General features: G+C 55.9%; 1 protein-coding gene and 1 long non-coding RNA gene across 3 annotated transcripts in view; both read right to left on the bottom strand.

Annotated features, from left to right (window-relative positions):
- Positions 1-699: 699 nt before the first annotated feature.
- The window catches only part of LOC135406163 (uncharacterized), a 396,593-nt gene continuing 370,141 nt past the window's right edge, over positions 700-27,151 (bottom strand). For both annotated transcript variants that reach the window (XR_010426183.1, XR_010426182.1), the window contains one exon: positions 700-746. This is a non-coding gene — a long non-coding RNA (uncharacterized LOC135406163). The remainder of the gene's footprint in view (positions 747-27,151) is intronic.
- LOC135406299 (hydrocephalus-inducing protein homolog) lies at positions 13,055-24,962 on the bottom strand. The gene is made up of 7 exons (XM_064640717.1): positions 24,885-24,962; positions 18,709-18,831; positions 17,560-17,679; positions 16,021-16,155; positions 15,282-15,496; positions 13,811-14,009; positions 13,055-13,084 (listed from the first exon to the last, which is right to left on the bottom strand). Exons 1-7 carry the CDS (start codon positions 24,960-24,962, stop codon positions 13,055-13,057), a joined length of 900 nt encoding a protein of 299 aa, XP_064496787.1.

The raw sequence follows: 27,151 nt of genomic DNA, 5'->3' as shown, positions 1-27,151 counted from the left end.
GAGTGAGAAATAAAACAGTCTTAAAAACACCTTCCCCCACTTTCCTTCCATGTTCTCCCTCCTCCCCCCCAGCAGGGAGATGGGAGGGGATGGGAATGGGGGTCACGGTCAGTTGTTGTTTCTGCCGCTGCTCAGGGAGAGGAGTTGGAGTCCTTCCCCTGCTCCCGTGGGGTCCCTCCCAGAGCAGTACCCCCAGCCCTCCTGGAGCAGACAAGCTCAGCCAAGCCAACCCTGGACACCCATTGCCAGGCCCAGGGGCACCAGCTGCCAGGATCACAAGGGTGCGTTGCCTTTTACCTGTGCCCGGGACTGCACAGCCATCACATTCCCATCTGGTTCTGCTGTCTCCAGGCCAGAGCAGTGTCTGTGGGTGCCCTCGGCAGCACAGGAGGAGCACAGGAGCAGTTCCCAGGGCCTGAGGGAAGCAAAGGAGTTCATGGAGGTGCTGAGCTCTTCTCCTGGGTCCTTCTGCTTCAAGCCCTGCAGAGCCCTGGGGTGCAGCTTTGGCAACTTACCCCTCCTTTTCTGCCTCCTGCCTGCCTCCTGGACAAAGGAGGCAGTGCCTGTGTGTCTCTTCTAGCTCGGCCAATGCATTAAAGCCCTCCCATGATGGTGGCCTGATGGGAAAAGAAAACTGATGAGCTCCCTCTGTCCTGGTATTGGGCAGGTGCAGGGTGTCCCTGCCTTCCCACTGTGCCATCACAGCAGGGGATGGTGGCCCCGCTCTGGCCACAGATGCAGCAGCTCTGGAAAGAGCAGAGCAGCCCCATCAGCAGCAGCCTCAGGGCCTCCTCCTTGTGCCAGAGCTGGTTGGAAGGGCTGGGCTTTCTTGCTTGGGGTCTGGGCTGAGCTCCAGCAAACCTTGCCTTGCCCAAATCTCCCTGCTCTTGTCAGGCTCTCACCTGCTGAGCCGCCTGGGAGACTATATCAGGGATCTCCCTTGCGCCAATATTCCAGTCTTCTAGTCGCTGAACCGGGATGTCAGGAGAGTTGCTGACAAAAAACTGCAGGAAAAGGACACTCACTGATGAGGAAAGACTGGCAGGGACTGCCTGTCAAAAAGTGGAGGGAGCCTGCAGAGCAACTCACCAGGCAGAGCTTGTGGACACAGAGCCCATTTATCTGGAGTTTTTCCGCACAAGATGTCCGGGTCAGCCTCTGATCGCTGACACAGCACGCATGCTGGAGGGAGAGAGACAGTGGCCCCGGGCATGGCACCTGTGCTGCCCACCCTGACAGCCCCTCTGCCAGGCTGCGGGAGGGGCACTTTGCTCTCACCTGGCTCCCTGTCTTCGGGGGCTTCCTGCCTGTCTTCAGGGGCTTGGTCCTCTCTCTGTTCAGGGGCTTCCTGTCTCTCTTCGGGGGCTTGCTCCCTTTCTTCGGGGGCTTGCTCGTGTCTGTCTGCCATGGTGATGTCAGCAGGGCGTCTGTCCTCGGAACACCGAGGTCGCTTCCAAGGTGCTCCTCCACTGGTTCCGAGGCAGGAAACACTGACACGACCCCGATGTTACCTGACTGTCAGGGCTGGAGCTGCTCGTCTCCTGGGAGGGGGATTCCAGAGTCTCCTCCGATGTTGCCTGTTGGGTGGTGTGGAGGTTGCTGGTCTGTGGTGCTGAAGATCCAGGAGATGGCAGCTGGGCGCTGGGGCTGGGGCTGACGGTCTCCAGTGCTGGAGAACCGGGAGACAGCCCTGGTAGCGCCAGGCTGCCTGTGTTGGGGCTGATGGTCTCACGTTCCCTGGAGCTGTCAGAAGGCTCCAGTCCTGACAGTCAGGCCATGCTGGGGCCAGCAAGCTCTGAGTCATCTCAGGAGGCTGTGAGGGGAAGCAGGAATGTCAAGGCCACCCCAGGCCCAGCCAGGATAGGCCAGAGCAGTGCGGCTCTGCCAAACCCACCCTGGGCACCCACTGCCAGGCCCAGGGGCACCAGGCCCAGGGTTACCAGGTGCTTTGCTTCTTACCTGGCTCCCTCCCTTTGGGGGCCTCCTCCTCTCTGTCTGATGTGGGACATGTCAGTGGTGGGTCCCTGTCTCACCGTCTGAGCGGTGAGTGGGGCTCCCAGCACTGGGTGCTCTAACACGGCTTCTCTCATGGCGACTTCGGAATGTTCTGCATGAGTTCCGGGTCCGACGCTGCTGGCAGGAGTGGTGTTGCCTTTGGCAAGTCCCGGCCGCTGTTTCCCTTGGGTTTCGCCTCCCAGCACTCGGTGCTGGCGTGCACTTCCTGTCATGGGGACTTCTGCACCGGCCGGATGGATTTGGGGTCTGACGTTGCAGGCGGGAGCGGTTTCGCCTGCGGGATGTCCTTGAGTGTCTCTGCCTGGGCCTGCGCCTCCCAGGACTTGGTGCTGGCACATGGCTCCTGTCCTGGGGACTTCTGGACCAAAGGTGTGGAATTTGGGCCCGACGTTGCCGGCGGGAGTGGTTTTGCTGTCGGTCAGGCCCCCGACTGCTGGAGCAGCTGCTGTCCTCAGTTTCTGGGAAGCTGCTGTGGGACGACCCCGATGTTACCTGACTGTCAGGGCTGGAGCTGCTCGTCTCCTGGGAGGGGGATTCCAGAGTCTCCTCTGATGTTGCCTGTTGGGTGCTATGGAGGTTGCTGGTCTGTGGTGCTGAAGATCCAGGAGATGGCAGCTGGGCGCTGGGGCTGGGGCTGACGGTCTCCAGTGCTGGAGAACCGGGAGACAGCCCTGATAGCGCCAGGCTGCCTGTGTTGGGGCTGATGGTCTCAGGTTCCCTGGAGCTGTCAGAAGGCTCCAGTCCTGACTGTCTGGCCACACTGACACCAGCAAGCCCTGAGTCATCTCGGGAGGGTGTGAGGGGAAACAGGAGGGACAAGATCGTTCCAGACCTGGGTCAAGATAGGCCAGAGCAGTGCGGCTCTGCCAAACCCACCCTGGGCACCCACTGCCAGGCCCAGGGTCACCAGAGCTTGTGGACACAGAGCCCATTTATCTGGAGTTTTTCCACACAAGATGTCCGGGTCAGCCTCTGATCGCTGACACAGCACGCATGCTGGAGGGAGAGAGACAGTGGCCCCGGGCATGGCACCTGTGCTGCCCACCCTGACAGCCCCTCTGCCAGGCTGCGGGAGGGGCACTTTGCTCTCACCTGGCTCCCTATCTTCGGGGGCTTCCTGCCTGTCTTCGGGGGCTTGGTCCTCTCTCTGTTCAGGGGCTTCCTGTCTCTCTTCGGGGGCTTGCTCCCTTTCTTCGGGGGCTTGCTCGTGTCTGTCTGCCATGGTGATGTCAGCAGGGCGTCTGTCCTCGGAACACCGAGGTCGCTTCCAAGGTGCTCCTCCACTGGTTCCGAGGCAGGAAACACTGACACGACCCCGATGTTACCTGACTGTCAGGGCTGGAGCTGCTCGTCTCCTGTGAGGGGGATTCCAGAGTCTCCTCTGATGTTGCCTGTTGGGTGGTATGGAGGTTGCTGGTCTGTGGTGCTGAAGATCCAGGAGATGGCAGCTGGGCACTGGGGCTGGGGCTGACGGTCTCCAGTGCTGGAGAACTGGGAGACAGCCCTGGTAGCGCCAGGCTGGCTGTGTTGGGGCTGATGGTCTCAAGTTCCCTGGAGCTGTCAGAAGGCTCCAGTCCTGACAGTCAGGCCATGCTGGGGCCAGCAAGCTCTGAGTCATCTCAGGAGGCTGTGAGGGGAAGCAGGAATGTCAAGGCCACCCCAGGCCCAGCCAGGATAGGCCAGAGCAGTGCGGCTCTGCCAAACCCACCCTGGGCACCCACTGCCAGGCCCAGGGGCACCAGGCCCAGGGTTGCCAGGTGCTTTGCTTCTTACCTGGCTCCCTCCCTTTGGGGGCCTCCTCCTCTCTGTCTGATGTGGGACATGTCAGTGGTGGGTCCCTGTCTCAGGGACCACATCTGAGCGGTGAGTGGGGCTCCCAGCACTGGGTGCTCTAACACGGCTTCTCTCATGGCGACTTCGGAATGTTCTGCATGAGTTCCGGGTCCGACGCTGCTGGCAGGAGTGGTGTTGCCTTTGGCAAGTCCTGGCTGCTGTTTCCCCTGGGTTTCGCCTCCCAGCACTCGGCGCTGGCGTGCACTTCCTGTCATGGGGACTTCTGCACCGGCCGGATGGATTTGGGGTCTGACGTTGCAGGCGGGAGCGGTTTCGCCTGCGGGATGTCCTTGAGTGTCTCTGCCTGGGCCTGCGCCTCCCAGGACTTGGTGCTGGCACATGGCTCCTGTCCTGGGGACTTCCGGACCGAAGGTGTGGAATTTGGGCCCGACGTTGCCGGCGGGAGTGGTTTTGCTGTCGGTCAGGCCCCCGACTGCTGGAGCAGCTGCTGTCCTCAGTTTCTGGGAAGCTGCTGTGGGACGACCCCGATGTTACCTGACTGTCAGGGCTGGAGCTGCTCGTCTCCTGGGAGGGGGATTCCAGAGTCTCCTCTGATGTTGCCTGTTGGGTGGTATGGAGGTTGCTGGTCTGTGGTGCTGAAGATCCAGGAGATGGCAGCTGGGCGCTGGGGCTGGGGCTGATGGTCTCCAGTGCTGGAGAACCGGGAGACAGCCCTGATAGCGCCAGGCTGCCTGTGTTGGGGCTGATGGTCTCAGGTTCCCTGGAGCTGTCAGAAGGCTCCAGTTCTGACTGTCTGGCCACGCTGACACCAGCAAGCCCTGAGTCATCTCGGGAGGGTGTGAGGGGAAACAGGAGGGACAAGATCGTTCCAGACCTGGGTCAAGATAGGCCAGAGCAGTGCGGCTCTGCCAAACCCACCCTGGGCACCCACTGCCAGGCCCAGGGGCACCAGGCCCAGGGTCACCAGGTTGTTTGCCTCTTACATGTGCCCAGACCAGCACAGCCATCACATTCCCAGCTAGTTACGCTGTTTCTCAGGCAGAGCAGGCTCTGTGGGTGCCCTCGGCAGCACAGGAGGAGCACAGGAGCAGTTCCCAGGGCCTGGGGAAGCAAATGGGTTCATGGAGGTGAGGACAAAGTGTCCAAAGCATGGGAGCTTTGAAGCTGAGCTCTTCTCCGGGGTCCTTCTGCTTCAAGCCCTGCAGAGGCTCGGGAGGCAGCTTTGGCAACTTACCCCCCCTCTTGTGCCTCCTGCCTGCCTCTTGGAAAAAGGCACTCATTGGCATCACAGTGCCTGTGTCTCTCTCCGAACTCGGCGAAAGCATTAATGTCCCCCGTGTCTGTCAGGTGCAGCTCTCCCTGACTCTGTCCCTAAGAGCACACGGCTGCTTGCTCTGCCCTGCTCTGCCAGGAAGGCCCAAGCCCCTCTCACCTCTAGTTGGATCATCTTATTTGTGATGCCAATCTTCTCAGCCTTGAAATTCAGCTTCACCTCAAAGTCTGTGCGAGGCCCAACGATGCCCCTGCCTTGCGATGCAGAGAACTCATCTCCAAGGTCGTCCAGCCCACTGAGATGCCATGCTATGGGCAGTGGGCTGTCGTTTCTTAGGACCAGGGTCTGGGTGTCAGTCCTGCAGAGACAGGAAGACACTCAGCGTCAGTGCTGGGTGGTCACACCAGCCTGGCCACTGAATGCGGCTCAAAGCAGCTCCATCTGAGCCTCTGGAACCAGAGTCAAACCTCTTCTCTTTGTCACGAGCCTTGGAGTGCCCTCAGCCGTGGGATGACTGACCTGTGCAGAAGTATCTTGTTGAAATGCAGCTCCTGGGGGCTGACCCTCAGCTTCACTTGCACCCCTTCGCAGCACAGTTGGAAGACCACTGGCTCTGGGTTGTCCTTGATCCAGCAGACGAGACTGTCTTCCAGGAGGCCAGCAGAAGTCGGGTACGCCCAAACACTCAGCTTCTGAACCCATCCCCACAAACAGAAATACAAAGAGCCCTCTCTGAGCAGGAGGAACGGCACTTCTGCGGTGCCTGCCCTACCTGCTCACCTCCTACCTTCTTCTCTTTGGGCTGCAGCCTCATGCTGGGAGGGTCCAAAAGGAACGTCTCTCCTTTGCTGTCGTTCTCAAAGGAGAAATGCACCTCTGCCTCCATGGGGGAGTCGTTGAGGATGGTTAACTTTTCGCTGTTGCCGGGGCAGTTCTGTGCCTTGTACCTGTCCAGAGAAGGGGAAAAGGCTGCAGAGGAGACTGTTGCCCTCACCACACACTGAGGAAAGCACCGTGTGCTGGCAGCAGGAGGTGGCACTGGAAGACCATGGTCTAACAAGCAGGAGAAGAAAAAGGATCCCTGTCAGGGGCACGAGGCACGGTCTGTGTGCTCATCCTGCTGGGTGACTCAGGCAGCACCATCTGGCCCAGCCAGACGGTCACAAGGGGCAGCCCTGGCTCTGAGGTCGGGGGTGCAGTGTGGGATGCTCCTGTGGCCCAGTCTGAGGCTGGAACAGAAGCCTCTGAACACTTCAGCTTTTTGACCCAGTGTTGCTTTCATGTGTTGAGGGGTTGTTTTGCAGAAAGCATCCCAGCTGATCTCCAAGGGCGGTTGTCAGAAAGCAGGAACTGGGGCTTCATGAACAACAGACAACACCTTTCAGACCCCAGAAAAGGATCCAGATTCTGTGAAACCCCCCAGATTTGACTAGTATGTCAAATATTCCCTGCTCACAACTGCCCAAGTTGCCAGAAATTCCACAGGTCCACCAGGCTCTCCTCTGCCCCAGGAGCCATCAGGATCCACCCCAGCCCCTGCTGCTCACCTCGTAGCTGTAGGCTTTTCCAACCAAAACTTTCCCCATGTCCAGTTCCTCAGAGCTGAGTTGGAGGCAGGGCTCGAGGCCTTCCCTTGTGAGTCGCAGGGGCAGCCTGGTCTCACGGCCTGGGGAGAGATTTCCATTTCAGTAGAGTAATTCTTACTCTCTTATCCTGTTTTTTCCAGGCTGCCTCAGTGCTAGTCCCTGACTCTGAGATGGGTGAGACCAGCTCCTTCCAATTTCTAACCCACCCCTCGGGCTTGTTTCCCGTTTAGCCACCAGTTTGCACCCTGAAAAAGCGATGCCAAGTTTAAAACATGATTTCTGCAGTGATAGGTTAGATATACAAAAGAAATTCTTCCCTGGGAGGGTGGTGAGAACCTAGCACAGGTTGCCCAGGGAGGTTGTGGCTGCCCTGTCCCTGGCAGTGTTCAAGGTCAGGTTGGACGGGGCTCTGAGCAACCTGGGCTAGTGGAAGGTGTCCCTGCCCATGGCAGGGGGGTTGGGGATTAGGTGATCTTTAAGGGCCATTCCAACCCCTTATCATTCTATGATTCTGTGATTTCCTTCTTACACACTTGGAGGAGCTTTGAAACCCATTCAGTGAAGGGACAAAGCTTGCAAAGAGTTGGACATTGCTGCCTGGCTTCCAACTAAATTGGGGGGCGGTGGCCCAACAGCACAGGGCTTTGTTGCCAAAGCCTTCAGCTTCTGCTGCTTTCTGACACTCAGCATCTTGTTGACAGAATGTCCCCGTGTTCGGTGACTGGCTTGGAACACGATTCTCATCTGACCATGTCAACAAACAGAGATGCACAGTTTCACACATCACAAGGAATGCCTTGGGAGCAACTTTTTAAATCCATGCTTTCCTTCCACAGCTCTAACGACAGCAGTTGGTGGGCAAGAAGAGAGTTTGTTAGCATGAGCCCTGAGTAATTACTGTAGATGGCATTTGTTGAGTTATCCCTGCACAATTACTGTCTAAATAAAAAGCTGTTTCATGACATTTGTATCTATCAGCTTGGAGCAGGAAGGAAAGCAACAGGGTGGCTGGGTTAGGGGATTGCAGCACCCTCCAGAACAGGAGCCTGGCTGCTGGAGGACCATGGGCCTCCCACCTCTTTCTCGTAGATGGGCAAACCCAGAGTATTCCCTGGATGGAAACCTGGCAGCCATCTCCCACTTTAAGGTGAAAAACACTAAGCAGCACCATGCAGAGACAGAGAGGAAGGACAGGGGAACCTGAACCACACTGTGCTCTGTGAGTGTTCCCTCCCCTGTGCGGGCACAGCAAAGCCATCACCTCGGGGTGGGGGGTAATGATAACTGCTCCCAGAAAAGGACTTGACAGCACTCCTGGAAGCTGAGCACAGCAAGCCCAGTGGCCACCACCTGGACACACTTCAGCCTGAGAGCCAGAAGGTGACAATTCCCACACAGGGAGAGAAGCAGGTGCTGGCCAGGGGTGGTCCTTCTGCAGACAGCCTGGGCTCAGCAGGGCTCAGCCACCTCTGGTCTGCTGTTGTCTGGGCAGTGGGAGGTGATCCGGGCTCAGGGAGCACATTTCTACCTCAGCTCCTACTGCCTGATGATGGATCCATGAGGAGCCATCCTGGAGGTCAGTGCTCTAGAGGGGCTTAGTGCCTGTTCCCTAAAGCTGTTCTGCTGTGTAGCTCTTTGGCCTTTGAGGAAATACTGGCAAACCCGTGGCATGAAAGCTTATCCATGCACTGCTTGGACTGTTCTGGGATCAGTGTCCTGAGCCCTGGCCTTGCATGGGAGACCACCAGGAAGCTGCAGGGACAGTGGACATGAGCCAGCACTGCCCTGATGACCTTGGACCCTTCCCAGCACTTCCACAGGAGCTCAGTGGGCTGGAAGAGTATTTGCACCTCCCCTCACTGTGTGTGGGTAAGAGAAAGAGGAGAAGGAGCCGTACCTGAGATGGAACAGTAGGCCACTTTTCTGTAGACTTGGGCTTCTCGGGGTTTAAAGAACACCTTGATTTCAGCTGAACAATGTGGCCCAACCTCTCCCTCCTAAAGCAGAAAGAGACAGCAAACCATTTACCTTCCAGTATCACATTTCTTCTTTTCAATCTGTAAGCCTTTACTTAGAGCAAGGAGTGAACAACACTCCCAAACCAGCTCAACACAACCGCAGGATGCTCTTAATGCTCAGCTGATCAGCTCCCACGCTACAATATTCCTACTCTGACACAAGCGCTTGGTCACATCGTGCTGCTGTCAGCTACAGTGGTGTGAAACTGCTGTTGTGCTGACACTGGTGGCTCTTGGCCTTAGATGGGCTATAGGAGTCACCAAGAAGAGAACATGATCCCCTTCCTTGGAAAGAAAAAACTTAGTTTCACTTTTTTTAAAAGAAAGCAGAGGCTGGGATTCTTGTAGGGTTTACTCCAAGACGAGGAGGGATTTTGCACTGCGCAGGCAGCAGGGATTCCTCATCTCACGCTGTGTCAATACTCATACTCAGGGCTCTGGTTGATGGAAGGACATGGGGGTTTGCTTGCAGAAACAGAAAAAGATTTTCTGTCCCTGTGTGCAAAAGAACTCAAAAAGTCCATTTCCAAGTCTTGTGTCCAGGCTCCCAGATGACACTGGAAGGCAGACTCAGACATGCTGTAAGTCCTGGTTCCAGGGAGGGCTTGGCATTTCCATGACCTTGGGCTGAATTTGGCCTCCTTTTCGCTTCAGGTCAGTCTGTGAACTGACAGTTCTCCAATGCCCTCTGGGAAGCTCCACACATCACGTGTAAGCTGTGCCCCTTCCTACAGTAACCGACCCCTCTGGACACTGCAAGGACACGCACCAAGCTCCCTTGATGTTGAGCCCTTGCAGCAGAGCTCAGCTTTAGGCAGGTTCCTGCTGCCTGCCAGGAGCCCACAGGGTAGCAATGCTTTTTGCAACAAGCTCTCCAGCCTGGCCAGAAACCCCATGTCTTCTCTCGGGGCACATCGAGACAGCTGAGGTGGGGATCTGCCGAGCGACCTCATTCAGGGAGGGGGAGGAGGAGGAGGTTCTCAGCTATCACTTACCAAGGGCTCAATGGTGAAAACGTCATCTGAGAAGAGCATGGAGTCTGCTTCAATCTTTGCTGTCTCCTTCTCCAACTCGCGGTCGTAAAGGTCCAGCTCCTCATAGCGCTTCATCACAAGAGCCTTTGCTATCTCCTGGGGTGGCCGAGACAGATTGTGACACAGCCTGCAGCCACAGGGAGAAACAAAGGCAGCACGTCATTTAATAAGCCGCTGATTTGCAGAGCTGAGTGTAAGTGCAGAAGCAGCAAATAACTTGGGGAGGAGCAGCAGCAGCTCCCCAGCAAGGGGCTGAGCCTGAGCCACGGGCTCCCAAAGGGCTCAGAGGATCACTCGTCGTTCACTCGCAGGGCAGGTGCTTTTACTCCACACTTACAAGCTCAGGAGAGGTTTTAAAAGCCAGCAGCCCTCAAGAGAACCTCCTGGCTCAGAGCCACTGCCAAAACTGAGGGAGAACCCACCGGTGACCTCAACTGACTCTTCCTACCACAGAGCTGCTTGGGGGAGGCAGATAAAGATCAAGGAGTCCCCCCACTGCCTGCAGGGCTTCCCTGGCAAGGGGAGAAGAAGCTGGCTCTCAGCTGCAGCTTACCAGCATCACTCTTGGCTTCTTCCCTTCTGGACCTGCAGGGATAAGCTAACCCTGTGTGCCCTGTTCTCTACACTGCCTTCCACCAGAGCATCCCAGAGCACTTTCAAAGCCAACTGATGAATTCAGGCATGGGACCTCTTCAGTGACATTAAAGGTTTTGTAGGCATGAAAACAGAGGCCCTGAGAGGGGGACATCTAGCCTTGAACCACCTTCTTGTTTTCCTCCTTCTGGCCTTCTCTGCAGACCTTTGGCACAGTTAATCTCTCCATTACTTGGTAGCTGCAGCAGAAATCATTCCAGTGTTTTAAGATCACAACCAAGAGATGAGAAAGGAACAGCTGCTTTTCCCAGCTGGCAGATCACTGTTCCCCCCTCAGACTCCAGTCCCCTGGCCGTGAAGAACCTGCAGGTGGCAACTGGGGGGACAAGTAGAAGGTTCCATAGGGAGCAAATTGAGGCAGTGGAGTATAAACAGGACAGCACCCTCACCCAGCCAAATTCAAACACAGTTATAAAGGAAGTACAGTCATGGATATTACCAGCTGCACACAGACAGAGCCTTGGACAAACACTGTCACCGGCACCAAAACTACTGGCTATGGCTGGCTCTCTGCACCAAAAATACTGGCTATGGCTGGCTCCCTGCACCAAAACTACTGGCTATGGCTGGCTCCCTGCCCCAAAACTACTGGCTATGGCTGGCTCCCTGCCCCAAAAATACTGGCTATGGCTGGCTCCCTGCCCCAAAAATACTGGCTATGGCTGGCTCCCTGCCCCAAAAATACTGGCTATGGCTGGCTCCCTGCCCCAAAAATACTGGCTATGGCTGGCTCCCTGCCCCAAAAATACTGGCTACGGCTGGCTCCTTGCCCCAAAAATACTGGCTATGGCTGGCTCCCTGCCCCAAAAATACTGGCTATGGCTGGCTCCCTGCCCCAAAAATACTGGCTACGGCTGGCTCCTTGTGCAGCGCATTCGGAAATGTTTCTCCAGGGCTGACCTGCAGCGCTGGGCATGAGGAGGGCATCCAGCCACTGAGGTGGCAACCCTCTGCTCAACCTCCATCAACAGACAGTAATTTCCCCATGACGTGCCAGAAGGCCCTGATACTCTGCACCCCCACCTTCCACTGCCTTGTGTTATATAACAAGGGAATACCTGCCCGAGTGCAAGAAGCGGGGTCACAAATAGGACGACTGATTTAGGGGGCACTCGCCTCGGAGGACCCCCAGAGTGGACCCCTGACAACCACTGAACCAAGACCTGAGTATGTGGAATGGCAAAACCACTGCCACTCTCTCCTCCCATGCTGATGAGAGACTGTACAGAAGTAACTCACATAAATGGCCAGGAGACAGAGGAGCTAACTGAAAAAATAAACCTTTACTCTAATAAAAGAGAGAGTGCACTGAACAGACCTCAGGGAGGTCTCTCAACTCAGTGGAGGTTGCAGCTTCTTTTATCCCCTTTGCCCGGAGCACAGGTCCCTCCCCATTTCTCCATTGGCTGGGATACTCTGGAGTTACAGGCTTCCCAGCAGGCCTACTGTGTGTCCCCCATTATGTGCTGATTCGGTGGCTCTGGAGGTCGCTGACATTGTTCAAGGTGGAGGCCACAGCACTTCAAAAGGGAGGACAGGGCCACATGATCCTCCCGTGCTGCTGGTTGGTCCCCCTGTCTCTGGGCAAACTGCCCCTCTCCAGAGCTGAGAACTGAACAACTTTGTCGCTTCTTACTGCGAGCTGTGACTGCCCTGCAAACTCTGCAGGAACACCTACTTGTTCCTAACACCCTAAAGCACTCAAAAGCACAAGCACCCCCTGAGGCCATAGGTTAGTTTTACCCTTGGGCAGTGCATGTCACTGCATCTTTCAGACCAACCTGATCTTCTGTGGATACTCCTCTGCCTCAGTAGCAAAAGCCTCGCACTGGAATCGGGCTGTGATGTTACTTCTGCTGTGGATGGCTTGACATGTTGTGGATGGTTCTGTGGCTTGACAAGTTCCAAAGAGTACTTGTCCAGCCCGATGTTGAAGTCCTTAGCTTTTCCAAGAAGTCTGGTGTGGGTATCTTCACCTGGAACAAAGCAAAGAGGAGTCTTTGCTCAGCTCACTCGCTAATGGAATTACAAGGAGCAGAGCAAACCACAGGTAACAGAAGAAAGTGTCCAGCTTTTAGCTGGATAAGTAATTCCATGGATCAGTACATTTATCAAATCCCAACAGCTCCCTGGGTACAGTGTGAGGATGTCCTGGACACCACCTTAAGCACCTGATTTCTGGGTGGGTTTGTAGACATCTGTCCCCAGGTGACAGTATTTACAGTGAGATTTGTCAGGTGTGCTCAGGTGACCCACTCAGATCCCAGGCAATTCTGCATCAAATTCATTCGGGTGACTCTAAGGAGCCCCACTCAGTCACAGCCCAGGGGCTCCTGAAGGCACCCCACGGGGCTCCTGCCTCTCCCAATCCCTTGTTGCTGACAAGCAAAGATTCCTGGGGGCAGGTGTGAAGAAAGGGAGGTCCAGGGGAGCAAGGGAAGTGAAGCCCACGGCAGAAGGGGACTAAGGTGAGGAAACAAGACACAATGCTCTACAACATTCAATATGACAAAGCACTAGAAAATCAACACCATGAAAGCCATCATCCCCTCCTGTCCAAACCCACGGCCACATCAGTCTAGAAATATTTGATACCATTCTGATCTCAAACACCAAGCTGAAACATTTGAAATGAAAGAAAGAAGGGCAGAGAGACAGACTAAATGTACAGAGCAGCTTTTACACGAAGACTGAATGGGGTTCTTCGACCTAGAAATCAAATGGGAGACAGATGGGAGAGGTTGGGAGAGCATGAATGGCCTGGGAAATGGGAATAAGGGACAATTTGTCACAGTTTGTCATCCAACAGGAACCCGAGGGCCTGAAAATGTTCTTAGACAGAAATGACATGTATATGTAGAGGACAACATAGAAAAGGGGTCTGTGGCAAGACAACAGAGAAGCAGCTTAGGGGACAGAGGTGAGCAAGAGACACATGACATTGGAGAGAGTTGGATGGAAAGCTCCCACGTCACAGACAGCACTGTCCAGGAACACAACTTCAGCCCTGCACATCCACACTGCAGTGGAGAATCAAGGTTCCTCCTTCCTCCACTCAGCAACTCCCAACAAAACAGGATTCCAAAAATCTCATCCCTGTTTGAGGGCTTTATCCACTTTATCAACCCCCTAAACACGAACTAGTCTGCACTTTTCGTTGCGGTGAAGCTGAGACGGGGCGGTGCTGCTGGAGGGGAATTCAGGTGGCTGGGACAGTGGGGAGTGCTGGTAGAGGACTGGGGTGGGGGTGCAGGATGGAGGACACCATGCTGGCACCAGGGTCCCCCCAGGGATGGACCAGCACACAGCAACACAGCACATCCAGGACAGGGGCAGACTCAGCCTTGGCCCCTTCTCTGCTCACTTCTGAGCACTGAAACACACGGAGGCTTTGAAAGGAACAGTTCTACAAGTAGTTTGCAGAGCAAGTCTAACGTTATTCTGCTTAGAAAGGGCTCTGCTGTTCGGAAGGACGCGGGGTGAGTGCACCTGCAGTGCCCAGCACTCACCTCTGTCACAGTGCACTGCCAGGGATGTGGAATGGTGCCCGGTCTGCAGCGGGTGATATTCCACTGTCACTTGCTTGGCTTCACCAACATCGAGGGTTCCCGTGGCTGGGCTGACAGTGAAAGGGCTGCAAGACCAAGGGAGAGATCAGGACTCTTGGGGGAGGTTTGGGGACGATATTTGCAGTCTAGTTCACTTCAGCTGACTTGTGCAAGCGAGGAGCAAAGCAACCACAGTCAGCAGAAGACAGACAGAACACACAGCATCAGAAACAGCTACTGACTCTCTTCGGAGGAGATGCAGCCCTCAGAAAATCCTGTTGGATGAAATGAACTCATCTCCCCCATACTCTGCATGGAGGCTCAAGGGTCCGACTGCCAGCAATCCCAGCAGAGAATGGTTTGGGAAGAGCACAGAGAGGGTTAAGAGCTATTTGCATGCACAACTTGACACTGACTGCCTCAGGAATCTCTTTTCCAGTCCCTTCTAAACCTCATTCAAGAGATGCAAATGGCATCTCACCTGTCCTGTGAGATTACAGCCTAGGAATCAAGAAGGAGAATAAAGTCTTCCTTGAAGACCAGAGAATAATGTGTTTAATTTGCAGTGTGGTTGTTTGGGGTTGTTTTTCCCCTTGTAAACATCCTGGTTTAGCCTAAGAAAGGGCACCTTTTATCACATTTCAAGGAAAGCTGCTGGAAGAAAAGGAGCAATGAAAACTCTGAAGGAGTGCAACTGCAAATTGGAGCAATACAGTGACCTGGACACAATACCCAAAAGGAGGGTCCTGTTTACAGCCTGAAGGATTCAATCCCAGCTAAATGAAGTGCCATTAAGAGCAGCACATCAAGGGAGCTGAACAGGAGGTTTCTGTGTATTCCCCAGCGATGCAGTCTGGGATTCTGGAGTGTCATCCAGGCTGGTAACTGTTTGCTTGGCCCACCAGAGAAACAAGGGAAATCATTAGGCAAATGTGTTGGTGCAGTTTGGATTTAACAGGAGCAATTTGGCTTTGTCACCAGGTAAACAGCTCTTGCCTGACAGACACAAAAATCAGTGCTTTAGTGCTTCAGGATAGCTCAGGTGAGAGGTGCTTCTGCCCAGTGGGTTTATTGGCTGACAGTGGGAGGCAGCCATTTCAGAAGGTGGTGGTGCTCAGGAGGGTGCAGACCAACCACTAACGTGTTCCAGCAGTCCCCAGGAAATCTGGGAGAGACAAAGCTCAGGGCTTGCATCCTGCTTAAAACACTAGAAGCAACAGCAGGCCCCACACGTCCTGCCCCTTTCCAGCTGTGGCTGCAGTGCAGCAGCTCGGATGCTCTGGTTCCTTTGGGATACTCTTTCCCAACTCTGCCATCACCCAAAGGTGTTTTGCACTAAGACAGATGAGCTGCTTTACCTCTCAGTGCTGAGGCTGTAACAGGCTTCCAGGTTCCCGGTGTTGTGAACCAGCAGAGTCTTCTGGGTGCTGTGATTGACTGGACACGACGAGAAGTCCAGCTGGTCAGGGAAGTCCAAGACTGGGCGGGCACCAATGGCCCGGATTGGCACAGTGAGCTTTTCTCTTTTGCTGATGCAGACAAGCTGGTGGAAATGATCCTGCAGGAAAAGAGACTGGCACAGCATTGAGGGCATTGAGTGCCATCCTCATGGCAGAAGAAAAAGGGCTGTTTTCTATGACCCTTTGTGGGCATGAATTTACCTCTTCCACCCCCAAAACGACCACTAATTCATATTAATAAAGGCTGGAGAACAGAGCATGTGAAAAAGCATCAGTTTTGCTCCATTCCAATGGGAAAGAATAAAGCTCTCTGGATCATCTTTTTGTTCCTCTGGTATTTTCCATATTTAAATCTCTTCCACTGAACCTAGAGATGGCTAAACATCAACACCCCTCCCTGTCACTTCCCTGCTGTTCCATCTGCCTCTTCCCCCGTGAACGTTCAAGAACAGGCATGGAGGGAAAGCACAGCCCTCTAGGCCCAGCTGCAGGGCCTGGCAGCACCACGCCGTGCCAAGGTGTGACCAGCTCCAGGCTGCCTGCCCCCAGCCCAGAGCCGACCTCACAGCACGGGCTGGGCTATAACCAGTGTGCAACAAACGCCCTGGCTTTAGAGAGAACGTTCCTCCAAACTCACCTTGCTCCCCTCAGGGGTGAAAAGGATGTTTATAGTGCAAAATGAGCCCGGTGGGATCTGATGGCACACACCATTGGGGTCAACCAACTTGAAATAAGGTGAGCTGTCCATGGTGACCTTCACCAGCTGAGTAACCTGCAGGAAAGACACAAAATGGTGATTTTGCCACTTGTGGAAACAGGAGGAGACCCTGGTGTGCCCTGGTGACAGCCTTCCTTGACCATTTTCCCAAAAGACTTTTAGCTCTGGAGGTACAAGCACAGGCTACACAAGGGTGAACTTGGATCCCTCTGCCTGGGCAAAGCAGCTCGGCCAGAGGCAGTAGGGCAGTGCCTGCTGGGAAGGAAGGTCAGGCACCAGCAGTATGGAGATAGAACACCTGAACCAAGTCATCCTCATTTCAACAAGCCCAGAGAATCTGCCTGCTTCTGCCTGCACACAGCCACGCAGCCCTGTTCCAGAGGGAGAATGTGCTACCTGAAGGCAAACCAGCACATTGTCCTGGGGGAAGGAAGAAATTCCCTTCTAACAGACTGAGGTGGAGTGGGGAAGTCCAGCTGTGGGGAGACAGTCCTATGGGCACACCAGCAGAGGAGACCAGACCCTTGGCCTTCCTGGGAAACTGAAGAGAAAAGGAGGAACACAGCAAGACAAAGAGACAAGCCCTGACACAATGAGATGGCAAAGAGAATTGAAATGGGCTGTAAAGAAACAAGGGAGAAGCACAAGACACTGCCAGGAAAGGCTGGTGCAGAAGATGGGAGCAGTCAGCTTGCCAGAGTGAGGGAAAGCCAGACGGCCCTGCAGGCTGGGCCTGTCAACTCTGGGCTTGAAAGGTTATTTTCTGCCTGGAGAAACATGAGCAGCACCGACTGACAGTGTGGTTTCATTATTAAAAGCCAGTCTCAGCTCTCCAGGGGCTCTTGCTGCCTGGTGACTGTGGCCAGGCAGCTGCCAGTGCAGGCAAGCCAGACTGCTGGGCATTCCTGCAGCCACCCTGCTGCCAGTTTCTGCCCTCAGGGGAACACAGGCACAGGGACAGCAAACAGGCATTTGCTAGCACACAGGCATCAACCCCTGAGCACCAAATCCCATCTCACAACCTCTAAACCAGGTGATTTGGACTCCCTGCTGTCTATTCCCACCAGCTTGCTCTTGGCACAAGAGTCATTTGAGAAACTGTTTCCTTGACTGAAATTCAAAAGGTCTCAGTTTTCCTCTTTACAGGGCAACACAATTGCTGACATTTTTCAACTTCTTCCTTCTCAGCTTTCGTGGGCAATTGCAAAACAATCACACTTGGTTCAAGTGAAGGTGGAAACCCTCAAGAGCCCATTGCTCTGGATGTCAGATACCAACAAGGCACGGCCAAAATCAGGGGAGAATCCTCAGCACGGGAAAATTCCCACCATCTTGCAAATCCAAGGTGGTGAATCTGGATGGGCCACAGCTGATACTTGCTCTGCTGTAAACCATGGGGGTTACACCACTCTCGTCTTCTTCTAGCACAGTGTTAAAGCGCCACATCCCAGCACTTACCTTGTCTCTATTCCTCAGAAGCAGGGCCGTTTCACAGACCTTGCCAAGGACATAGTTCTGAAACACCAGCTCGGATGGGACAGGCTCAAGCAAGGTCTTGTTCCGGTCAGGGGATGAGAACTGGAGAGGTGAGAGAGAGCAGGGAGAGGTTCAGCTGCTGGGAGGAAGGCTCGTGAATGACTCTCCTCTCTTGATCCCTGGTGAAGGACAGGCTCTTGGTGATAAGGTCTGCCCAGCTGCCACTGGGGGAACAGTAGCTCACCCACCTCTGCTCTGAGCTGATCAAAAGCTGCTGGACCACACCAAGCAGGCTCAAGCTGAGCAGCTCTTTTGGCAGGAGTTTCTCCAGCTTTCCTTCTCCAAAATGCCAGGCAGCGCTTACCTCCAGCACAGCCCTGTGCTAATGGGGTCCCAGAGCTCTGGGCACTCACTGAGCACTCAAGCAGTAAGTGAAACTCAAGAATTTACATCAGACTCCATAGGAAACAATTTTTGGGTGACCTTTACTCTGAGGCAGGGAGACTGAGGCCCACACAACTCCAGACTCTAGAGCTTAGACACCAGTAAGAAGAGAACAGCACCAGAGAAGGTTAAGGGCAAAAAGAAAGTACCACAGTAGATAGGGATAGGACAAATAAGGTGAGTGCTGCATGAGGATAAGGTTCAGCTCTTTTCTCAGCAGTGCTGGAGTTGTGTTAGACTGGGAGTAATTCCCTCAGGCCCTCAGCCTTCAAAGGCCAGCACTGCCACTGTGCAGGGAATCCTATGACCCCCAGCATTTGCCAGTGACAACACCAAAGCAAGAGGTGGCTCTTTCAGTGGGACAATGGAAAATGGCAAGCTCGTGCCCTTGTGTCCTGCCCCAGCCTTCCCCCACTATTGTGCCTTCGCCATGGTAGCTAAACTCCAGCAAACCCCACCAGCTTCAGCAGAAATTATTTGTGTTGGCTTAGCACAGATCAGGACTCCAGCATCTCACTAGGAGAACACGTTTTGCCTTTGCCCCAGCAGAAGGAACTCCACCACCACCAGCAGTTTGCAACGACAACAGGACCCAGACACTGAGGGGTTTCAATGAGCTGGAGGCAAGGCACGCAGCCTCTTCAAGTGTCACATCAAACAGCAAGGAGAAGGGCAGGAAAAGGCTACCTTGGAACTGGAGTTCTCACTCGTGCCTGGGGGCCGGACAGTCTTGGGCAGCTTTGTCTCCTGAGGGCTGTCCGGCTTCTTCCTGAGCCTGAGACCAACCTCCCTGAAGTCAAAGATGGTCAGCTGGAAGGCAAAAAAACCAGCAAGAGCCTCAGAAATGCCCTTGTTTAGAAAGGCTTTTCTTGTTCAAGTGGCTCTGATGAATCATTTGTGATCACAGCCACCAGGACAGTCCTGGAAGTCCTGGACCTGCTGAAGTATTAAACATCACAAAATCAATGGTATAGAGCAGAACACACTTGCTCAGCCATGCTGTCATCCTGATTATCCTCCCTATGCCCTTGGGGGCATTTTTGGAGCCAATTTACACTTCTAATATTTTTTTCTCTCCTGGAGAGAGAACTGATTCTGCTTGCACATTGTAATCCTTTCAGAGGAACTTTTCCCCCTAGTTTTCCTCACTTGTTGTTAATACTTTTTTCCTCTTAAATTTAAAAATTAAAACCTTTGCTCTGAAAGAGCTGCAGCTCGCTCCAGGAGTTTTGCACCGAAGGGGATCTGCCTGACCTCGCTCCTGCCACAATCCCTGTTTTCTCCTTGCATCAAACAAACAGTTCTGCAGCATTAGCAATAGGCTGGGCTTTTAGATCAAAACTAGTGTCTCAAAACCTGGAAGTCAAGTCAGCCCGTGCAAGTCACAAAGGGCTGGTTTGGTGTGTGCACAGACCAGTCAGGCATCTTTTTATACCAGAAACAAATTCTCTGTTTAACACATGCCTGATGAGCTGCATTTTCCCTGCACACCTGGGCCATGCCCCGGATGCTGAGGTCTCAGCCAGGATGTCATCCTGATTATCCTCCCTATGCCCCTGGGGGCATTTTTGGAGCCAATTTACACCTCTAATATTTTTTGTCTCCTGGAGAGAGAACTGATTTTGCTTGCACATTGTAATCCTTTCAGAAGAACTTTTCCCTTTTCCCCCTAGTTTTCCTCACTTGTTGTTATCACTTTTCCCCCCTTAAGTTTAAAAATTAAAGCCTTTGCTCTGAAATAGAGCAAAGGAAGAATGAAGAAGCTTCAAACCAAGGAGGAAAACCTTAAAATCCGAATTTCTGTGAACAGCACAACAAGTCTCCTCCCGCTGCATTAATGCTGCCTCAGGAAACAGCGATGGCCTCTGCAGGCAGCTGCCTAAAAATACCCACGGCTCCTCGGGAACACAGACATGCAATTGTTATTTTTTTTTTCTCCCTAAAGAATTAATTTTTCTCTCTTTACATTCAGCCCCTCGGTGACTCCTGAGAGCCCTCTGCAAAGCCATAAACTGACTTTTGGAGGAGCTTTTGGACACCCCCGGGATCCTCCCCCGCGCTGCCGTGGGGCCCGTGGGTGTGTGAGGGGCTGAGGGGTCGAGCGCCTGGACACTGATAAATAAACATCAGCAGGCGGGGACACGGGCCCGCCCCCGCTGCGCTGCGCAAACGGCGCAAGGATACGCAAATGGCGTAAAGCGGCGACGCCGGCGGCAATGGAGCGGAGCTACGCAAATTGCGTAAGGGGGGCCGGCAATGCCCACAGCCCTACTCAAACAGCGTAAGGAGGGCGCCAGTAATGGCAATAAGGAAGTTACGTCAGTTGCGTAAAGCTACGCAAAAGGCGCAAGGGCCCTGCCCTCAGCGCTACGCAAATGACGGGAGGGCCACGGTGGCTTCCTGAGGGCTCGCGGACCTTTCCCACTTCATCCCAGTCCTCTCCAAAGGGCTCCCACTTTGTCGCAGTCCCTCCCTAAGGGCTCTCAGTTCCCTCCTAAGGGCTCCCAGTCCATCCCAGACCCCTCCTAACGCCGCTGCCCACAGCCCTACGCAAACGGCGTAACGAGGGCGTCGGTAACGGCAAGAGAGGCGCCACGAGTCCTACCTGGGAAAAACCTGCTCCAGCCTGGGCTTCCCTCTCCACGGGCTGCAGGTCCCTGCCAGGACCCTGCTCCATCCTGGGCCTGCCACGGGGTCACAGCCCCCTTCCTGCATCCACCTGCTCCAGCGTGGGAGCCTCCATGGGCTGCAGGGGGGTCTCTGCACCCCGATGCTCCCCCAGGGGCTGCAGGGGCACAGCTGCCCCACCCTGCTCTGCCCCACGGGCTGCAGGGCCTCAGCTCCAGTGCCTGGAGCACCTCCTGCCCCTCCTTCTGCGCTGACCTTGGGGTCTACGTTGTTATTCCCATGTTCTCACTCCGCTCTTCCCTGGCTGGAATTTCTTTTTCTTAAATATGTTATCCCAGAGGTGTTGCTGTCACTCGTGACTGGCTCAGCCTTGGCCAGCGGCAGGAATTCCATCCTGGAGCCACTGGCATTGGCTCCACGGGACAGGGGAAGCTTCTGGCAGCTTCTAACAGAAGCCACCCCTGTAGCCCCCCCGCTACCAAAACCCAGCCACAGAAACCCACTGCACCCAGTTACTTCCACTTGCCCCAGGATGGTTCCAGTTTCCATCAGGATGATCCCGGTCACTCCCAGTCACTCCCAGTTTATGCCAGTTGCCCCCAGCATGCACCCTGTCACTCCCAGTTACTCCCAGTTGCTTCCAGCATGATCCCAGTTGCTCCAAGGATGTTCCCAGTTGCCTTCCAGCATGGCCCCACTGGCTCTCAGTTCCCCCCTGCATAGTTCCAGTCACTCCCAGTTTGATCCTGGTCACTTACAGTCACTCCCGCTATGATTCCAGTATGGTGCTGGTCACTCCCACTATGATCCCAGTCACTCCCAATAGGATCCTGTTGCCCCCAAGGTGGTCCCAGTTGCTCCCAGCCACCCCCAGGATGGCTCCTTTCACTCTCAGGGACTCCCCATCTGAGTCCAGTCTGGCCCCAGTCACTCCCAGTCACTCCCTGGAGGATGCCATTTGCCCTCCGCATGGTCCCAGTTGCTCCCAGTATGATCCCAGTATGAGTCCAGTCACCCCCAGTATGATCCCAGTGACTTCCAGACACTTCCACTAGAAAGCCAGTTTGATCCCACTCATCCCCAGTATGGCTGCAGTCCCTCTCACACACTCCCAGTATTATTGCAGTCACTCCCAGTATGACCCCAGTAGGACCCCAGTAGGGGCCCAACTGCTCCCACTCTGATCCCAGTTGCCCCCAGCATGGTTCCAGTTGCTCCCCTTCACCCCTTCACTATGGTTCCAGTCACTCCCAGAATGATCTCAGTCACTCCCAGCCACTCCCTGGATATCCCAGTTGCCTCCAGCATTCTCCCAGTCAGTCCCAGTATGATCCCAATCTATCCTAGTAAGATCCAAGTTACCCCCTGCATGGTCCCAGTTACTCCCAGCCACCCCATTGTAGTTCCAGTCCCTCCCAGTCTCTCCCAGTATGACTCCAGTATGATCCCAGGGACACCCTGTGTGGTGTCAGTCACACCCAGGATGAACCCAGACGTTCCCTGGCACTCCCAGGATAAAGCCATTTGCCCCCAGCAGGGTCCCACTTGCTCCCAGTCACCCCACTGTAGTTCCAGTCCCTCCCAGTAGGATCCCTGTCACGGCCAGTCTCTCCCAGTATATCCCAGTTGACCTCAGCCTGCTCCCAGTCAGTCCCAGTATGATCCCAGTCACTCTTGGTCTCTCCCAGTATATCCCCCTTGCCCCCAGTGTGGTTCCACACACTCCCAGTTGATCCCAGTAGCTTCCAGCATGATCCCAGTTGCTCACAGCCACTCCCAGTCACCCACAGTGGGGTCCTAGTCACTCCCAGTATGATCCCAGTCACCTCCTGCTTATTCCCAGTATACCCCAGTTGCGCCAACATGGTCCCAGCTGCCCTCAGAACGCTCCCAGTCAGTGCCAGTATGACCCCAGCCGCCTTCACTGTGGGCCCAGTTGCTCCCAAAAGGATCCCAGTTGTGCCCAGCATGGTCCCAGTTGCTCCCAATGGCTCCCAGTGGGATCTCAGTAGCTCCCAGTTGCCCCAAGCGTCGAACCACTTGCTGCCAGTATGATCCTAGTCTGATCCCAGTATGATCCCAGTACATATGATCCCGCTGGATCCAGTCTGGGTCTCGGTGTATCCCGGTGTCCCCCCTGTCCCCCCACCCCGGTGTCACCCCCTTTTCTCTCCCCACAGAGCTCCTGAGCCGGTGGCGGCCGCAGCCCCTCCCCAGAGCCTCGGGCCCAGCCTGGACCCACCCCGTCCCTGCGAGGATTTTGGGGGGTCGTGTGTCCCCCCATCCCCTGCTGTCACTCTGCCTCCACCCGGTTGCTCCCAGTGATCCCAGTAAAGCTTCCCAGTTCTCCCCAGTCCTGGTTATTGGGGGCAGTGGAGGAGGGGCTTGGAGGGTCTCTGTGAGGTGGAGACGAGTTTGGGGGGGGCAGAACCGACCCCGGGATGGATTGGGAATGGGGACCCCCCCGGTGTTTCCCCAGTGTCAGCCCGTTCTGGGGGGGCTTTGAGAGGGCACCTACCCCTCAGTAAAGCACTCAGCTCACCCCAAAACGTGCTGGGAACTTCCCAAAAAGCTCCCCACAACGCCTCAAGGACCCCCAAACACACTCAGAGCCCACCCAGGACCCCCCCCAACCCCTTTTCTGGGGGACTTCTCTGGGCACTGGTGGTGCTGGGAGCCCCCCCGGCTGCGGGCGAGGAGCTCTCGGGTGAGCGGGGGGTGGGAAGAGGGCAGTTGGTGGGAAAAGGGGGGTCAGAGGGGATAAAAGGGTGGTGGGACCCCAAACTGAGTGGGAGGGGAGTGGGATCCCCCAAAAGTGGAGGGGGAAGAGCACTGAGGTTTGGGGGGTGATGAGAAATGGGTGGGAGAGGTCAGAAGAGTGGGGAAAGTGGAGGGTGGGACCCCCAAACTGATCATGAGGGGGCTGGGGAGTCTCCAGGTGCCAATGCAGTTCTCAAAGCACAGCCTGGAATGGAGGAACTCGCAGCACAGGTTGATGAGAGGCTGGAGAGAGGGGGGAGCTGCAAAAGCCCTGAGAGCCTGGAGAGGGCCGCGCGGAGAAGGGGAAGCCTGGACAGTGGGGACATCTGGGATCCCAAGGACAACAAAGTGGAGAACCTGGAGAGGGGGAATGTCTGGGAATGTGGCACCTCGAAGGCAAGAATCAGAGAATTTGGAGATGGATGGAACCATCAGGGGTTCATTTGGGGTGGAAGGAGCGGCCAAAGCTCTTCCTGCAGGTGGGGCACTGGTAGGGCTTCACTTACTGGTGGGTCTCTTGGTGTCTCGTCAAGTTAGAGCTCTGGGTGAAGCTCTTTCCACACTCCCCACACTTGTAGGGCATCTCCCCAGTGTGGATGTGCTGGTGTCGGAGCAGGTGGGAGCTCTTCCTGAAGCTCTTTCCTGAAGCTCTTTCCACACTCCAAGCACCTGAAGGGCTTCTCCCTGCTGGGAGGCTGCTCAGGCTTCACCAGGTCCGAGCTCTGGCTCAAACTCTGGCCGCCTTCCCGGCACAGGCTGAGTCTTTCCTCCTCACAGCACCCTGGGCTGGCTTTGGAGCCCCTCCTGCGGGGAGATCTCCGGCCCTTTTCCTCCCCGCTGCCTTCCTGTGCCGGGGAGCCCTTCAAAACGGCCTCTCCCACCAGGCTCTGACGGGGGGATTTGTCCTCCGGGCTCTCCGTCCTCAGCTTGGGGCCTGGGGCAGGAAGCAAGAAGATTTGAAGCAAGAAGATTTGAAGCAAGATTTGAAGCAAGAGGATTTGAAGTAAGATTTGAAGCAAGAAGATTTGAAAAAGGAGATAAAGCCTCTGGCTGGGGACAGGGAGCACCAGGGTGAACGGCCCTCATGCTTCCACAGGAATCACAAAATCACAAAATGGCCTGGGTTGGAGGGGACCTTAAGGATTATCCCATTCCAACCCATGCCATGGGTAGGAACTCCTTCCACTAGACCAGGTTGCTCCAAGCCCCATCCAACTTGGTCTTGGACACTTCCAGAGATGGGGCAGTCACAGCTTCTCTGGGCAACCTGTGCCAGGACCTCACCACCCTCACAGGGAGGAAGTTTTTCCAACTATCTAATTTAAACCTCTGTCAGTGTGACACCATTACCCCTTGTCCTGTCACTCCAGGCCCTTGTAAATAAATTCTTGTGTTTCCAGTACTAACCTGAAGTAGGTACTGCAACAAGAGAGTATGAGCTTGTGAGCTTTGAATTCCACTCCATCAACTGTTACGATCACATCACTGGGTCTCTCTTCAAGGCGGAGCTCGTTGGCGATGCTCCACTTGCTTTTGCTCATCTCTGTCTCCATGTTGGAGGATGACATGGGTTAGTGGTGGCCTTGGCAGTGCTGGGGGACGGTTCTCTGCGGGCATTTCCTGCACAGGGTTCCGCGACTCCGCGTCCCCGGCGCTGCGGGGCGGTTCAGTGCCGGGCCCTGCCGGCGGCTTCTTTATTGGAATCTTTCCTTTCTGTTTCGCCCTCCCCGCTCGCTGCGGCAGTGCGGGGCGGCCCCGGCGGTGCCATGGCGGGGTTCCCCTCAGGTGTGGGCAGCTGCAGCCCGGCTGTGCGGGGCGGCCCCGGCGGTGCCATGGCGGGGTTCCCCTCAGGTGTGGGCAGCCACAGCCCAGCTGTGTGGGGCGGCCCCGGCGGTGCCATGGTGGGGTTCCCCTCAGGTGTGGGCAGCCGCAGCCCGGCTGTGCGGGGCGGCCCCGGCGGTGCCATGGTGGGGTTCCCCTCAGGTGTGGGCAGCCGCAGCCCGGCTGTGCGGGGCGGCCCCGGCGGTGCCATGGTGGGGTTCCCCTCAGGTGTGGGCAGCCGCAGCCCAGCTGTGTGGGGCGGCCCCGGCGGTGCCATGGCGGGGTTCCCCTCAGGGCGGCCCCCACTGCCCGTGCACGGTGGTGTTACCAGGGCAGCCTCTTCCCCAGGCACATCTGTGGGCTGTGACCCAGCGGCGATCCCTTCCCGCTCTAAGAGCCCGCAGGAATGGCTGCCTGGCTCCAAACTGCCCGCCGGGAGCGCGCTGGGATCACAGGGGGAGCTCTGCCCAGGGCAGCCCCCGCACTCAGTCGCCCCGAGCCTTCCTGCTCTCCCCGCACACGGCCGGCGCTTTGGGAACAGCCACGGTCGGCGCTGGAGTGGCGGTGCTTGGGCACGAGGGAGCGCCGCGAGCCCGGGAAAAGAGTCAGGAACATTCTGGCACTGAGGGGAGCGCGGGTGCGGAACTTGGGCACAGAAATGATCGTGGGCCCGAGCGGGGGAGGGTCCTGGGCAACGGAGCGCAGGAGAGGAGGACGGCGAGCGATGAGTGCTGCAGGTTGGGCTTCGCTGCCCTGGAGGCAAAAACTGCACTGTGCACCATCCAGAGATTTCCCATCGACCTTTCCAAAACCTGCCAAGTGGGACAGGACATCAGACCTGTGCCCTGCCCAGACCCCAGGAAAGCTCCCCAGGCAGCCACCCCAGGCCCCACCATGGCAGGGAGGGCGTTTGGAGCAGTCACCCCACATTGTGAGTCCCAGGCCAGGCCAGGCCACTGCTTTCCACACAGCCCCAGCCCCCATTTGCCGACAGGGCTGCCCCTCACACCGCCCTGCTCACCATCTCAGCTCTCTGCGACAGCCTGGCGAGCCCTTCCAGCAGTAGCCTGGACATCCCCACATTTGGACAGCCCTGATGGCTCTCGATGTCGGGCTCGTCAGCCAATTCCTCTGATTCAGCCTTCCTGGAGGACGACTGCAGGAGCAAACAGAGCCGTGAGGGGCCGGTAGAGCCTGCAGGGCTGGCGGGAGGGGACCAGGGCCTTTAGTGGTCACTCACAGCCATGGGTTGGGGTGTGGGGGCCTTCTGCAGAGCAGCGGAAGCACTGTCTACTGCAGCAGGTTGGTAAAGTCCTCCAAGATCTTGGCCAGAGTGGCCCACGGTGAGCCAGTGTCCGTCAGGACGGCGACCGGACAGGACAGGAGTGCACCTACCCCCAGCAACAGGTCCCAGGGAGCCACCACGCAGGCAGGAACAGGCAGGGTGTCCCTGGGGACACAGGCCTGCCTCAGCCCTGGGCACCCAGCTGCCCTCAGGGTGTCTCCAGGCCCTACTTTGCTCTCGTGTCTCCTCGGGACATCCCGAGGAGCCCCATGTTCAGACAGCCCTGCGTGCCCCCAGGACACCCCTTTTCTGTCCCCACACCGCAGAGCCTGACCTGTGAGCCCTTCAGTCACATTAAATGCATAACATTTGCTCAAGCTTAAGAGAAACCATGGCTTTTGTTGCCTCTTCTCTTTCTCCCACTGACCAGCAAGAGCTTTTCCCCACTCAACAGCTCTTCCAGCACCTTCTCTCAAGGCCTTTGCCGCGCCCCAGGCCCCTGTGCGGCACCCCGAGCTGCCCCAGGGGTGGCTGAGTGGCCCTGCCAGGCTGGCGGAGTCTTGAGAGGGGCTTAGGGCTGAAGGGGGGAGGATGGCACCGAGGGGGATTCCTTGGATTCACCAAGGAAGGCCTAGA

The sequence above is a fragment of the Pseudopipra pipra genome, chromosome W (genome assembly GCF_036250125.1).
Source record: "Pseudopipra pipra isolate bDixPip1 chromosome W, bDixPip1.hap1, whole genome shotgun sequence".
Lineage (NCBI taxonomy): Eukaryota > Metazoa > Chordata > Aves > Passeriformes > Pipridae > Pseudopipra > Pseudopipra pipra.
The sequence above is the reverse complement of the archived record's forward strand: the minus strand, read 5'-3'. Positions and strand labels throughout refer to the sequence as shown.